The sequence below is a fragment of the Penicillium oxalicum genome, chromosome VII (genome assembly GCF_001723175.1).
Source record: "Penicillium oxalicum strain HP7-1 chromosome VII, whole genome shotgun sequence".
Taxonomy (NCBI): domain Eukaryota; kingdom Fungi; phylum Ascomycota; class Eurotiomycetes; order Eurotiales; family Aspergillaceae; genus Penicillium; species Penicillium oxalicum.
The window spans coordinates 2,456,945-2,471,205 of NC_064656.1; the positions used below are offsets into that span (position 1 = coordinate 2,456,945).

Here is a 14,261-nt window from a genome sequence, read left to right on the forward strand (position 1 = left end):
GAACAATGAATGTCTGTCCCCTTTTGAGACCAGGCCACTAGGGATCTTTAGGTTTCCAATACTTTAATATCGCAAAATCATGGTTAGGGCCAGCTTACTCATCGTCAAGGTTGATTTCTGCAGATCCAGCATTGGCATTCAAGCCCCCAATGACCTAGGTAGCTCCTAGCCTGAGCTTCTTGACGGTATTTCTTCTAGGCTTGCGCGGGGGGAGAACGTGGCCGCGCGCTTACATACCCAAGGTATGTGAACTAAGGATTCAGTGATGTGCCGGGATGATCTCAGACTCAAGAATTGATCAGCCGGTGGAGATGATCAACAGATTAGTGGTAGAAACTAGTGTTCCTCATCAAGTTGACCTGGGTCCATTACACTCATTTACGTCGCAATTCATCCGCTTGATAGATATCTAGGGCATCTAAACTTGTACGTAACCTGCTTTGATGGTTGAAAGAGACGAGCTCGACGTGGAGGTACGCTTGTTGTTTGTGTGTTTTTGTGTGGGGGAACGCGCTTGAAAAGGCGCTTTCAAGGGTAAACAGGAACCTCGGACAGAATCGATATCCATATTGATCTGGTACGTACAGGTGTACCCTGCTGAGAGGCTTGCGAATTTCTGCTCAGAATACGCGCAACAGCCCCAACGACCACGGTCCGCACTTGTAAGGGGCAGAAAGCCTAAATAAAAAAAATCTTGAAACAACGAACACAGGGCCAGATGGGCCATCAACTTAGGAATAGAAATAAGCGTAGGTTGTAACAACACTGCTGACGTGGGAGCAGTTGTCGCAGTCTTGGCAACCCCCACATGGTGAGCTGAGACGTGCGCCCAGTCAGCTCGCAACATCTCCGAGTTGAGCGGGAGTGCCTGCCGCCGTGAGACACTCCAATGCCTATGGTCCTGTCTCCGCCTTCCTCCCATCTCCTAGACTCAAGTATCTACGTTGCGCTTTTCATACTCACTTGCTACGACTTGGTGGTTTTGGTCGTCGGAAGACCTGCCGTGGTGATGTTTCAGGTATGTCCCCATGCCTTCTCTTCGTGATCCGGGGAAAGTCGACCTCTATCGTTGCATTGCGACAGCTTGCCGTGTCCTAACCCCCGAAACCCCCATCACAGCGCCTCCGCGACGCCATCGACTCTCGAATTGCCGAGGAACAGGCGCGCCAAAAAACCGCTCAAGACAATCTCTCTCGATCGGGTTCCACACGCCGTCCACTCAATAACAATTCCTCCCCAGGTCGAACTTCTCGGCCCCGCCGCAATACAGGAACCCCTGTCCGAGGACCAGACCCTAAGGAATTCGAGGCAGAGTTTGCGACTGGAGAAGATGATGATTCGAGCCGTGCAGCGACGCCTCGCTTAGAGACCCCGGACGACCCCTCCGAGAAAGAAGCAAAGCCGTCTGAGACAGAGCCCAACGATGGTGATAACGAGAAGGGCAAGGCCAAGGCGCCTACTGCTGAGAGCGCTGGTAAAGACAGTGCTTCAAAGTCCACGGGGGAGAAGGGCTCCTTAGTCTCAGAAAAGCCCGAGCTGCCTGTGGAGGTCAAAGCAAAGCTTCGAAGGCTGGATAAGCTTGAAGTCCGCTATAATGGTACAATATCCGGTCACGCCAATGCGGACAAATGAGATCTTACATGCTGACTGACCGGTTCAATAGAGTTGCTGAAGGCGTATCGTTCCGCGCATGCGCGCGTCCTTTCCATCGAGCCATTCGAGGCGGCACTACGAGAGAACACACCCCTGACCTCCATCGCCGAACCCAAAGCGCTTACGGAGTATCTGAACCAAATGTCTTTAAAGAGTGACATGGTGATCGATGAGTTGAAACGAGTAACAACCGACCGTGATGACTACAAGAAGAAGATGGAGGAAGCTAAACAGGAAACGAAAGCCGCCCACGATGAGTTGGCTGGTTTAAAGAATCAGAAGGCCGCATCAGCCCAGGAGACTCCTCAAGGATCAGGCAAGAAGGAGGGAGAAGCCAGCGAGGAATTCTTTTCTTTCGACAACGAGGTCCCACGATTGGAGGAAGAACTGAAGGAGAAGCAAGGGGAGGTGGACGCACTCAAGACCGAGGTGGATAATCTCAAGAAAGACCTCTCCGTGGCGCGAGAGTCCACGGAGGGAATGGTTCAGAGCCTTGAGACATCCACCAGAGAGCTTCTTGAATTGCGCGACAGTAAGGATAAGCTGGACGCAGAAGTCGAGGCATTGAGGTCTTCCAAGGAGAAGGAGGCGGGAGAGCTCAAGGCGCAGCTCGCCGATACCGAATCAGCCCTGCAGGTAGCTACCGCCGAGGTCGAAAAACTAAAGACTGAGTTGCAGGGAAAGACCGCCGAGATTGAACGAATGCAGGCCGAGGCTAGCGAGGCAGAGAAAGCAGAGAAGTCCGAGCTGGACCCGACCCTACTCGCCCAGTTGGAAGAAGCTAAGAAGGCCAAGGATGCTACGGACAAGCGACTTGATGTAGTACAGAGCCTGGTTGACACCTTCAAATCCCAGCTCAAGGAAGCTGAGTCGCAAGTGTCGAGCCTCAAAAACGAGGTTGACCAGAAGGCAGGAGAGGCATCCAAGCTTCAGCAGCTCGTGGATTTCATCGACGGTGGTTTGGATGGCAATTCAGTGTGGCATCAAGCGAAGAAAGACATCGAGACGGGCAAAGAGGCCAACTTTGAGGAGATCCGCAAGAGCCTCGTCCCCGTCGAGAAGCCCACAGATTCTGTCTCGACTCCGTCGATTGCGGAACCGGAAGTGCAGGCTCCAGCTGGCGGAGGTGCCGGTGCCGGTGTCGGTGCAGGTGGGAAGAAGAAGAACAAAAAGAAGAAGAAGGGTGGTAAACCTGCGGAAGAAGAGCCGAAACCCAAGGAGACATCCGTGACCGAGATTTCACCTCCGGCAGCCGACGCTGGGGTTGTCGACGATCTAAAGAAAAAGATTGAGACACTTACTGAGCAGCTGGCTGCGAAGGAAGCAGCTATTGATCGTCTTAGCACAAAATTGAAGGGCGAAGAGGATCTGAAGGAAGAGATTGAGTCGCTGCGTGACGATCTCATCAACGTCGGACAGGAGCATGTTGAGGCGAAAGACAAAATCAAGGCGCTCACCGCAGAGAAATCTGCTTTGCAGGAGACCATCACGAAGCTGGAGGCGGAACTAGCGGAGGTCCGCACGAGCACCGCATCCACCTCGGCTGATTCACAAAAATTGCACGACGATCTAAAGGCGGAATTCGAGCGTCTCAAGTCGCGTTCGGCTTCATTGGAAACCGACTTGTCGGCGGCTCAGCAACTTGCCGCAACCCGATTCAAGGACCTCACGGATTTGCGAGAGACTCTAGAGAAAGTTCAACCTGAACTGCGGAGCCTGCGAGCGGAATCATCAGAGCTGAAGACATTGAAAGACACCCTTGCCAGCAAAAATGGCGAGCTAAGAAAGCTTGAAACCAATTGCGATGAATTGCGTGCTGACCTCAAGGTCATCAAAACGAAGGTTTCGGAGCGAGACTCCGAAGTCAGCACCTTGAATAAGAAGATCCGCCAAGAAACGGATAGCCGCCTCAAGGCCGAGGAGGCACTGACGGTTGCTCAGTCTGAGTTGCGTTCATCGGAAGCTCGGAAACAGGAGGCCATCAGCTCGCGAGACAAGACTGCTGGAGAGTTGAGCAAGGCGCAGGAGGGCCTGAAGAGTTCGCGAATGAGGGTCAGAGAGTTGGAAGAGCAAATCTCTCAGCTGAGTAAGGAGATTGGAGGACTCAAGGAAGAGATTCAACTGAAGACTGCTCAACATGCCAGTGCGCAGAGCCTGATTGGTAGCATGCGTGATCAGACAGCCGAAGTGGCTACCCAGATGAAGGAAGTGAGAGATCGATGCGAAAACTTGGAGGAGGAGCTGGCGGATGCTCACCGGCTGCTCAATGAGCGAACCCGGGAGGGGGAGACCATGCGTCGACTGATCAACGACATTGAGACTCGGTCCGAGGCGAAGGTCCGTGATTTCAAGGAGCGGATGGAAGCAGCTGTGGAAGAGCGCGATCGCGCCGAAGATGAAGCCAGTACTCAGGCCCGTCGTCGTGCTCGAGAGATGGAAGATCTGAAAGCCAAGGTTCGTGAAGCCGAACGTGCCCTGCGAACGGCCGAAGAGGACCGAGAAAGTCTCGAGCAGTCTCAGAAGGACTGGCGCCGTCGGCGTGATGAGCTCGAATCTGAATCGGAGCGGTCCGCTCAGGAGCTTGAAGAAGTGCGCCAAGCGATGGCTTCTCTTCGAGAACAGCTCGACGAGAGCGAAAAGCAAGTGCGTGACTTGGAAAAGGAAAAGATGGAGCTGCGTCGCTCCGTTGAGGAGACCAGCAATCGCCTGGAGAAGCTGCGTCGATCGCATAAGACTCTAGGCGAGGACATCCGGTTGCGTGGCATGGAGTCAGGTCGACAATCTTCTCGATCCTCGATGGAGTCAAATTCTCGCCGACCCAGCGGTGTCCTCTCGCCTGTCGCGCCCGACCGCAGCACGTCCAGCCGCAGGAGCGAGACTCCATCCAGTGCTGGGCCGGGGCCTGGTTCCATTGACTACATGTACTTGAAGAATGTACTGCTCCAGTTCATGGAGCAGAAAGACAAGAACTACCAGAAGCAGTTAGTTCCCGTGCTGGGGATGCTGCTTCATTTCGACCGGTAAGCACCGGACCGGGTTGACACCCAACATACGCATCTGAAGCTGACGTGATTTGCAGAAACGATGAACAAAAATGGATGTCGGCGATCATGTCTCGCTAGTCATGGACCTGCACGCTATATTGTTAATATTCTTGATGTTCTTCCTGAATCCATACTCCTTCCCGTCTGTCCTTCGCAGATGGTGTCTTTTCCCGCGTCTGTTCAGTATCATGTTTGATGCCCATGCCCATCATTCGTAGAGTCAGAATCCACACGACGGAGTCATGAATGGCCAGTTCAACATCCTAGACCGCAATACGCCCCTCGAAGATAGGACCATGACCTCCAGCCTTACGCCCTACGCCCTTATGTCGACATGCCGAAAATTCACCGAGTCGGGTGGATCTCTCACTTCATCGGCATTGGGAAGTTGTCTCGGGAGCTGCCGAGCGTCGACACTCGGCCAGAGTAGATAAGTGCCGGGTATGTCCCCATCTCTACGCACTTTCAAGCCACTCCAACTTTCTCCAATACCAGCGATTGTTGCTTTTCCATTTTCGTATTCACCCACGGTTCTTTCCGTTGCAGTCATGGCCAGTCAGCCCACTATCCGTCTTGCGACGCCTGAGGGTCAGTTCAACGGGGATCGCAAAACCATTGACATTGTGGGGGAGCGAATGATTCACCTCGATCCATAGCCGGAACCTCGCAATTTGCTCCTGCTGACTCCGATGGCTCCCATGCAGACGTCCCGTTCATCCTCCAGTTCATCCGCGAACTCGCCGACTACGAAAAAGCCCTTCACGAAGTTGAAGCCACCGAAGAATCTCTCCTCGCCACCCTCTCGTTTCCCAATGACACACCCAAGCGCGGCTCCGTCTACACGGCGCTCGTGATCCCCCCACCCTCCGCCGAGAACCCCTCCCCCGTCCCCGTCGGTATGGCTCTCTATTTCTACAACTACTCCACCTGGCGCTCGGCACCGGGCATCTACCTGGAGGACCTGTACGTCCAGCCCGCTGCGCGGGGTAACGGCTACGGTCTCAAGCTGCTCAAATTCTTGGCTAGGCAGGTGTTGGAGATCAACGGTCGTCGATTGGAGTGGAGCGTACTCACGTGGAACACCCCGAGCATTGAATTTTACAAGCAGGTTGGGGCAAAGGCGATGGATGAGTGGTTGAAGATGATGGTTGACGGACCCGCGTTGGAAAAATTGGCGGAGGGCGCTTGAAAATATATCAGAGGAATTGATGACGGGACGAGCTACGCCTACGTTTTTTGAACCAGGTCAATCCTCTACTTACAACGTACCTCTCCACCTACTTACGCAATGTCTAAAATCAAATGACAACGAACCTGAAGGATCAAAAATAAAAAGCGACTTTTGAGATCGACCAGTCCGGTCGGCGGTTATCGTAAATGGTAAGGTTCATGATGCATCTGGACTGGAGCTTACGAACTCTTCAGAGTGGTTCAAGGCAGCTGTGGAGCAACGCACAGCACTGCATATTGATCCATAGCCCCGGTACATATGTCTGGTAGGAGCCCTGTATGAGTAGTGGGCTCTGTTGTAGGTAGTGGAACCAGGCTATAACCCATCGATCTGAAGAATTACGGGCAGTGGTTAATAATCTTATATTGAGCTTCGAAACAATTCAGAAGCCCAGGTATCCTATCGATACCATTAATTGTTCGATAAGGTCCGAGTTCGAAACCAGCCAGAAAAGAAACCGCTGAGAGCCTTCGCTTTTGTCGTCCAACAGACGACCACGCCTCCCTACGCTCTGATTGCCGATTCGGGGGTTTCGATCAAGCCGGCCATTCCAAGATTAACACAAGCTCGCCCTCTGCCGGTGACGTCGTAAAGCGGTCCGTCGGGCGGCTGTGACCAAAGTGACGACAGCTCTCCCCGGTCTTGCCCCCCCTCCTCCTCCTCGCATTTCAGCTTCTTCGCAGTCTTGCTCACTCGCAAGTCACACCGTCGCAATGGCAGCTGCGACTGAAGCAAATGCGCTCGGTTACAACTTGAAGGTGGACTATGTGATTCACTATAGTTTTGGTGATTCAGGTAAGCGAAACCGCCCCGGAGGCAAAGACGAAATGCTCGTTTGTAGCTCCCCCCTCCACTTCTCTTGACATTTTGCAGAAAAGCTGATCCAGCCCTCCGACTACCTATTGGTCTTTTCCAGATCAGTCACGGGCCATCGTTCAGCTGGAGAATCTTCTGCGAGCTCTCGCCCATGCGGGTCTTCAAATTGAAATTCGTCAGGGAGACGAGTCGTCACTCCTCATCTTTGTTCGCGCCCCCAAGAAACAACTCAACCGGGCGGTCTATCAGTCGCGGTATGTTCTCTTGGGAATTTCGATTGCGCCATATGTTCAACGGCTGATATCGGGTACTGATGTCGCTACCTTGTAGAGTGCGTGACTGGCTCTATGGCATTCGCAATACAGAACCGGAGCCGGCCAGCTCCGTCGAACCACAGAATGAGGCCGAGCGTCTGCGCGTGATTGAGCATATGATGACGCTGCCCACAGCAGAGGGTGGTGTTGGAATCACCCCTAATCACGGCGAGTGGAAGAATGTCACGAAAATTCTGCCTCTTCATGACGAGGAAACCAACAAGAAATGGCTACAAGAGTGGAGTCAAAAGACACTCTTGTCGGAAGCAGAGCTTGATCAGATCCGCGACAAATTTGGCGAAAGTGTCGGCTTCTACTTCGCCTTCCTGCAGTCGTATTTCCGCTTTCTCATTTTCCCAGCAGCCTTTGGATTTTCGTGCTGGTTCCTGTTGGGGGGATTCTCGGTGATTTACACCGTTGTCAATTCTCTCTGGGGTGTTGTCTTTGTGGAGTACTGGAAGAGACAAGAGGTCGAATTGAGCTGTCGCTGGCAGACCAAGGGCGTATCGGTCGTGGAGACTAACCGACGCGAATTCCAGCCCGAGAAGGAAGTTCGCGACGATGCTACTGGTGAGATGCGGGGGGTCTTTCCAGCCACGAAGCGCATGCAACGCCAACTTCTGCAAATTCCCTTCGCGATGCTCGCGGCTATTGGGCTTGGTGTGATTATTGCGACTTGCTTCGCCATTGAGATCTTTATCTCGGAGCTGTACAACGGCCCTCTCAAGTCATGGCTGGTACGATCAAGCCGCTTTGTTGCGCTTCATTCGATTATGTACTCGTTTGACTAACCCTTCTCAGGTTTTCATCCCAACGATTCTGGTCTCGGCTCTGGTACCAACCATGAGCGCGGTTCTCGTGTCTATCGCGACTAAGCTGAACGACTACGAGAACTACGAGACCAATGAAGCGTATGAAGCTGCTCTTACCCGGAAGGTCTTTGTGATCAACTTCATTACGTCTTATCTGCCGATTCTTCTCACCGCATTTGTCTATGTACCATTTGCCAGCTGGATTGTTCCTCACCTGGACATTTTCCGGCTCACGGTTCGCCCATTTGTGTCAAAGGAACACGTCACCGCCACGGACTGTTCGCACTTCAAGATCAATCCGAACCGGTTGAGGAATCAGGTTATCTACTTTACCGTCACAGCCCAGATTGTTGGATTTGCCCTTGAGACCATCGTTCCCTACCTGAAGCAACATGCGGCTCGAGAGTACAAGGCTTATAACAAAAAGCGCAACGACGCAAATGATGACAAGGACTCCCCTGAACACTCCCCTGTCAGAATCTACGAGGATCCAGAAGAGGAGAAAGAGTTCTTGAAACGTATTCGCAACGAAGTCGAGCTACCAGAGTACAAGGTGACTGACGACCTCCGTGAGATGTGCATCCAATTTGGCTACTTGTCACTCTTTTCTCCGGTGTGGCCATTGGTGCCATTGTCTTTCTTCATCAACAATTGGATCGAATTGCGGTCTGATTTCTTCAAAATTTGCAAAGAGTTCCGACGACCTTCACCCTTGCGATGTGATACAATTGGCCCATGGCTTGATAACCTGGGCTTCTTGACTTGGGTCGGTAGCATCACCAGCGCTGCCTTGCTCTACTTGTTCAGTGGAGACTCATCAACCGGGCCGAATGGCGAACCTACCGATATCAAAGGATGGGCATTACTGCTTTCGATTTTCTTTGCCGAACATATTTACTTGGTCCTCCGGTATGCCGTTCAAACTGCCATGGCACGAGTTGAGCCCCCCAACGCGCGCAAGGAACGCAGCGAACGGTACCTGTTGCGCAAGCGATACCTAGAGTCCACCCTCCAAGTGGATGTGAACGAGGCGCTCGAGGAGAAAGATGAGGTTGTTGATCGCCCTCCCGAGCTGACCCGTAAAGCGCTCGAAGAAGATGCCCGCCGCAATTCCGAACACTCCACAGACCCGGCTGAGAGGTTTTGGATGCGTCAGCGCGGTTGGACTGAGTCGGCCAAAGTGGGAAGTGGAATCATCCAGGCTCAGCCAACTAAAAAGAATTTCAAAAAGCAACAGTGATCAGACAATCCTGATATTAGAATGGAGGGTCCAGATTGATGCAACTGTCAGTGTCCCCGCTCCTTGTCGTCTATCGATAGACGTGGTTGAAGGCATCACAACGGGCTGAATCGATCTTTCTGGTAGTGGTGGTGTACATAATCTCATTGGAAAGCGTTGTTCAAGTTCTGTGAAGAGAGTTGCAATCTTGCCGTGTATCCCCGTGTTGAATAGTTGGTGCCTGAAAGGAGTCTTGCAGGCGCATGTCTAGGGCTTATTGAATAGTTGAGACGTACCTTTGGAGAGAACTTTCCTAAGATTGTAGAAATTCACAGATATTCGTCTTCGACGGCAGAAAGCTTGAGTACAATTTACAATCCTAACCGGGGTCTGGCAGATCCTGAGCCAGATAACAAATAAAATGAGCCGCTCAATCCTCGCCAATGAACAGGAAGGGTGCTGCGAGGCGACGCAGATCGGGCCGTTCGATTGCGGGGCACATGACCACATCATCTTGGCGAATGGATGACACCGCCTGCTTTATACGGCATGCCCCGGCATCGGAATATCAACTTGCCGGGGCTCAACGCCCAGCAATCGCGCCTTACTCAGAAATCCTTAAGTAATCTCTGCTTCCCTAGACATCTTGCTTACAGCATCTTCATTTGCTTACCTCATTCATCGGTCTACACGTCGAACTACCCACACCAGGAGTACCTGAGCGTTCAAAACAGTAGAATCAGAGTTAATCTTTGGGATTGCTATCAGTTAATACCAGTTTTAATTCCATTCAATGCAGCCTGCGTTGGCACCAGCGCCGCATCCCAGTATGCAGAACCCTGCTCAGGTAAGCAATCCATCCTCGACGCGTTTGTCATCAGGTCGATCATCCCGTGCCGATGTACATCAATCAGATAGGCACATGGTCTGATAGAAGACCTGCCCTGGAGAGCGACCTTGACCATGTTGCCCTGTCGCAGAGGACTTCTTGAGATTCGCCACGTCTCTCTGGACATTGCCGTCTCGCGTAGAAAATCTGTACTGACTTAAACCGATAGGACCATGCGGATCAGGGTATGTCTCATTGTATACTCTAGAAGGCTTCGCGTCATGGCAGTGCATATGAGCTGGAGTTTGAAGGGAACCTACAGACGGGCCCCGTTGAGCTCCTTTTGACTCCCGACGCGAATTTCTGGCGGGAATCCCATGACGCGTATCCATCACTAACTCACCACCTTGCTCAGTTCTTCATGACCAGCTGCTTGCTGCGCAGCAGCACATGCACCGTCCCCAGGGAGCTCCTGTTCAGCAACACCTGCAGCCCAACACCGGCGCTCCTCGAGATCAAGGCAACATTGACCCCGCCATCTCAGGCGCCATGATGGCTGCTCCCCCTCAAACGCCGAACCCACCCCAGCAAGGTTCGCCTGAGGATGGTACGCCGAAGACCTATGGCAAGCGGGAATTGTCCACTTCCAAGCGTGCTGCTCAGAATCGAGCTGCCCAGGTATGTGTTTTACCTGGACTTGGACTGTGATGATGTGCGAACCCCTGCGTGACCAGCCATCTGACTCGATGGATAGCGCGCTTTCCGTCAGCGAAAAGAGACGTACATTCGCAAGCTGGAAGAAGAAGTCAAAGGTGTCGACGGCCTGCGCGAGCAGATCAAGGCGCTTCTCCACGAAAATTACACGTTGCGAGATCACATCATCACCATGCAAAGTCGTTTGATCGACGCGTCCGTTGATGTTCCAGAGTTACCCCCCAACATCGATCTCAGCCAACCACGGCACGATTTGTCATCAATGGGTGCTGCTGTTCTCCCCAGCACGGGCCCTGCAGTTCCAGTGCCACCTGCCAATGCCCCCCAGCAATCCCAACACACTTCTTCGGCCAATGAAGACATGAATTCCTTGAATCGGATTGCCGTTGCTGGTCTCGGCATGCGGAAACACCCAGACGAGAATGCGTTTTTGACCAACACGTTCCAGCAGCACAATAATACCACGAACAACACCATCAACAGCTCCATCGCCAATACCAACAACGGCAATAGTAACAACAACAAGAGCCGGGATGAGACCCAACCAGAGGGCACTGAGGCTATCCCAAAACAGGAGGTTCATCATGGGTTGCCCATGGCTTAAGATCTTCCCTCTCAGACAGCCCTTCCTCCTTCGTTGCTACACTCTCACTTTCATCCCCGACTCGACGTTTTCAATCCTCGCGATATCCTCGTTTGTCTCCTTTCTCTCTGAACCTATGGCCGTTCCTTGCCCTTGGGGCCCGTGGCCTCGTATATTCCGATCCTTCTCTATCTGAACACCCCACTGTCTGTTTCAAAACATCCCCTACTCTTTCTCCTTGGTCTCACTTGTTTTTATCTCCTTCCTTTGTTTCCTTCTCTTTCTCTTTTCCTTCTGCTCTCCTCTTCGTGTTGAGGTGTTTGGCGTAGTATGAGTTTTGTCGGAACCTTCTTCCTGCGAACCTGTGGGATTGCCCGGTTTTTTTTCCCCCATTTCTCTTTTTTCCCTCCGAACAATATCACTGACTTTCTTCTTTTGTTTTCATCATATACTATGCTGGCCTTTGTCATATGATCTGTCGCCGATGGTGGCATGAAGAGGTTCTATAATCGGCTCTGGCCTTGGGTAGTCCAGCCCGGGTTGTAATAACTGGCGGCATAATATCACGGCGGGTGCTCCGTCCCGATTGCTGTAATTCACAGTCGCCATTTAGAGTTGAGATTCGAGAGACCTTTCACATGTGGAATGCATGCATGAGTGCAGTCTACCCCAAGGGCAAGCCACCACCGCCAAACCAAATGAGGTGCCTCCACCCGCCACGAGAGACTTTCGGACATCCCGCCTTTTATTGCAGTAGGGACCAGCCTGGTAGAGGTGGAGCGGATGACTTGCAAACCTTGCAGCCACTGCACTTGCTGATTTTTCATCCAGAGATCCTCGTCAGGCAATTACCTATCAGATGGAATTACATTCAAATTAAGAAGCGAAGAGTCTGACTATCAATCAATAAGGACAATGGATTGGGGATCAATCGATTATAGACCTGGTTTCTGGAGGAGGGAGGACTTCGGCTGGAGAAGCTAGCAAATAATGCTACCCCATTGGCCGCGGGTGAGTGCTCGCCTGCTTAAAGAAGTAGGTCGTAGGAGCAATGATCAGTAGAAGTAAGTACCTCCGGCGTGGTCACCCCGGAACCTCTGGTACTGGTACTGCTAGTGCTTAAACCTACCGTTCACTGACACCCACTGTCGAAGGCCCATGAATGTCGAGATACTTCAGTGGTCAGGTACTATACTCATTTAGGAGTACTAGTACGACTGCCTGGGCTACACGATTGGATAGGCATTAGTCATGGCCCCATGGCCCTGGAGCCCCGGCCGGCAATCTCGGCTGAGCCTGCAGCCGGGCCCTCTCCAGATCCCGTGGACTTCTCTGCGCCGTTCCACCGGATGAACGTTCTCCAGGGGCGCCATCCCACCATCCCGCACTAAACCGCCTCTGAACCCATTCCACGAAGGGGGTCACTTGGGACTTGAGAAACTGGAGAGGGTCCTAGATCGTTTGACGAATCAGGAAGGTCGCCCTGAGCTCGGCGAACAATGATCTGACCATCCTTGTCTTCCCTCTTGACTCGGTCCGGTCGTGCCAGTCCAGGTGCATACAACTCCTACAATATCCCCCCGGCTTGAAAGCCAAAGTGGCAAGTCATTCCAGAAGGTCTGCATGGTCTTGGCGCTTCGCACTCTGCACTAGCACCCTCTACCTACAGCCATTATGGCCAACGGTAGCACAGAGTCCATAGGCCACGGGCTTTTACCGATGGCCCGAAGGCATGCCGCAGTTGACCGAAGCGGCGGACTCTCGAGCCCCGGCCCAGAGCCATGGCCTCTGCGCCGTGAAAGAGACGGAGACGGTACCAAGTCGCTCGGACCGTGTTCGATCCCTTGCTGCCGTATAGTGACATAAAAGAATCTGCTCGTGGAGGCGAGCTGTACGCCCAAGAGGATCCAGGAAGGGAGCAATGTCCCATTGAAGTACAGTGTGATCATAAACCGCGAGAGGCAAGTAAATGGCAACAATATCTATATTGTGTTTGGGCACACTCCATCGATTCCAGTTGCCCAGAGCATGTACCGGGGATCGGCGCCTTCAGCTTCTCGTGAGGGAATTTGAAGATTTCAATAGTGGGCTTCCATCCCCATTTTGGCGATTCGAGACGACGAGGCCACACCTTGTGTCAAAGTGCCTAATTTAAGTTTTTTTTTTTTCCGTTTTTTTATGGATCCCCTCCTCGTTGTAGCCAACTCTCCGATGTCTCTACGGTTCATTTCCATTTTCCGATTCTTCTCCCTAGCCATCGTTCCGACTCATTCACAGGATTTCTCTCCGTAATTCCTTTCCTTTCACTCACTACCATTCTCGCGCTCATTCTCGAGAGACGTTGCCGTGCCATATCCAATGGAGAGATGAACGGTCGATTGACCTCGCATGCGACTACTGCGGAGAAGAACGGGGCACGCTCGTCTTGAATCCACCGGGCTCCTCTTTGCAACCCCTCCGCACTTTTCGCCGCAGTCTCGCCAGCCCTGCCCGGTTTTGCCTGCGTCTCCGTGCAATTTTCCCTTTTCCACTTGACCCTCTTCCAATTGACTAGGGCGCGGTGATTGTTGGATCCTCTCCTTGCTCAAACTGGTGTCTGTCGTCACTCGCACCCTGTCTCGCAATTCTTCCATCTCGCACGGGTCGAACAACGTCCGCGGTCTCCCATCTGCATCGAACAACGCCGGCCTCTTCCCGCCGACCGCAGCAGCAGAGACCAACCGAGGCTGCCGCGGGAGATCGCCGCTTTTGCAACGCAAGAAGGAATACCCCTTCCAAAGTGCCGCCAACTGCGACGTCAGCAGGCTCAAAGTTCCCCAAGATACGACAGCACTTTTCGAAAAGACCCTACCCAAGGCTCAACGGAAAATTCCATCGCACCCCGGATCGCTCTCCTCCCTCGCCTTCCGCGCGCTCCCATCTTTCAATCGGCTCTCCGTCACTCTGGCCCGTCGCCACAATCTTCGCGCTCGGAATCCTTCACTCATCTGATCCTGTCGGATTTCGTGGCATCCGCCCGGATGCTTTGACTCGAAAGGAATAAGAA

The 14,261-nt window shown here is 52.7% G+C and overlaps 5 protein-coding genes across 5 annotated transcripts; all 5 read left to right on the forward strand.

The window, feature by feature from the left end:
* Positions 1-889: 889 nt before the first annotated feature.
* On the forward strand, positions 890-4,775 carry POX_g09332 (uncharacterized protein; the record flags this gene model as incomplete). Its single annotated transcript, XM_050118088.1, has 4 exons — positions 890-1,018; positions 1,120-1,597; positions 1,664-4,673; positions 4,733-4,775. The coding sequence occupies 4 exons, from the start codon at positions 890-892 to the stop codon at positions 4,773-4,775; spliced, it is 3,660 nt and encodes a 1,219-aa protein (XP_049966232.1).
* Positions 4,776-5,245: 470 nt separating this feature from the next.
* Positions 5,246-5,886, forward strand: POX_g09333 (N-acetyltransferase ats1; the record flags this gene model as incomplete). The annotated part of the gene is made up of 2 exons (XM_050118089.1): positions 5,246-5,285; positions 5,354-5,886. 2 exons carry the CDS (start codon positions 5,246-5,248, stop codon positions 5,884-5,886), a joined length of 573 nt encoding a protein of 190 aa, XP_049966233.1.
* Positions 5,887-6,641: 755 nt separating this feature from the next.
* Positions 6,642-9,110, forward strand: POX_g09334 (uncharacterized protein; the record flags this gene model as incomplete). The annotated part of the gene is made up of 4 exons (XM_050118090.1): positions 6,642-6,723; positions 6,845-6,998; positions 7,075-7,795; positions 7,860-9,110. 4 exons carry the CDS (start codon positions 6,642-6,644, stop codon positions 9,108-9,110), a joined length of 2,208 nt encoding a protein of 735 aa, XP_049966234.1.
* Positions 9,111-9,882: 772 nt separating this feature from the next.
* On the forward strand, positions 9,883-11,236 carry POX_g09335 (putative transcription factor kapC; the record flags this gene model as incomplete). The annotated part of the gene is made up of 4 exons (XM_050118091.1): positions 9,883-9,936; positions 10,148-10,163; positions 10,334-10,596; positions 10,673-11,236. 4 exons carry the CDS (start codon positions 9,883-9,885, stop codon positions 11,234-11,236), a joined length of 897 nt encoding a protein of 298 aa, XP_049966235.1.
* Positions 11,237-12,889: 1,653 nt separating this feature from the next.
* Positions 12,890-14,206, forward strand: POX_g09336 (uncharacterized protein; the record flags this gene model as incomplete). The annotated part of the gene is made up of 2 exons (XM_050118092.1): positions 12,890-13,049; positions 13,770-14,206. The coding sequence occupies 2 exons, from the start codon at positions 12,890-12,892 to the stop codon at positions 14,204-14,206; spliced, it is 597 nt and encodes a 198-aa protein (XP_049966236.1).
* Between the last annotated feature and the right edge of the window lie 55 nt (positions 14,207-14,261).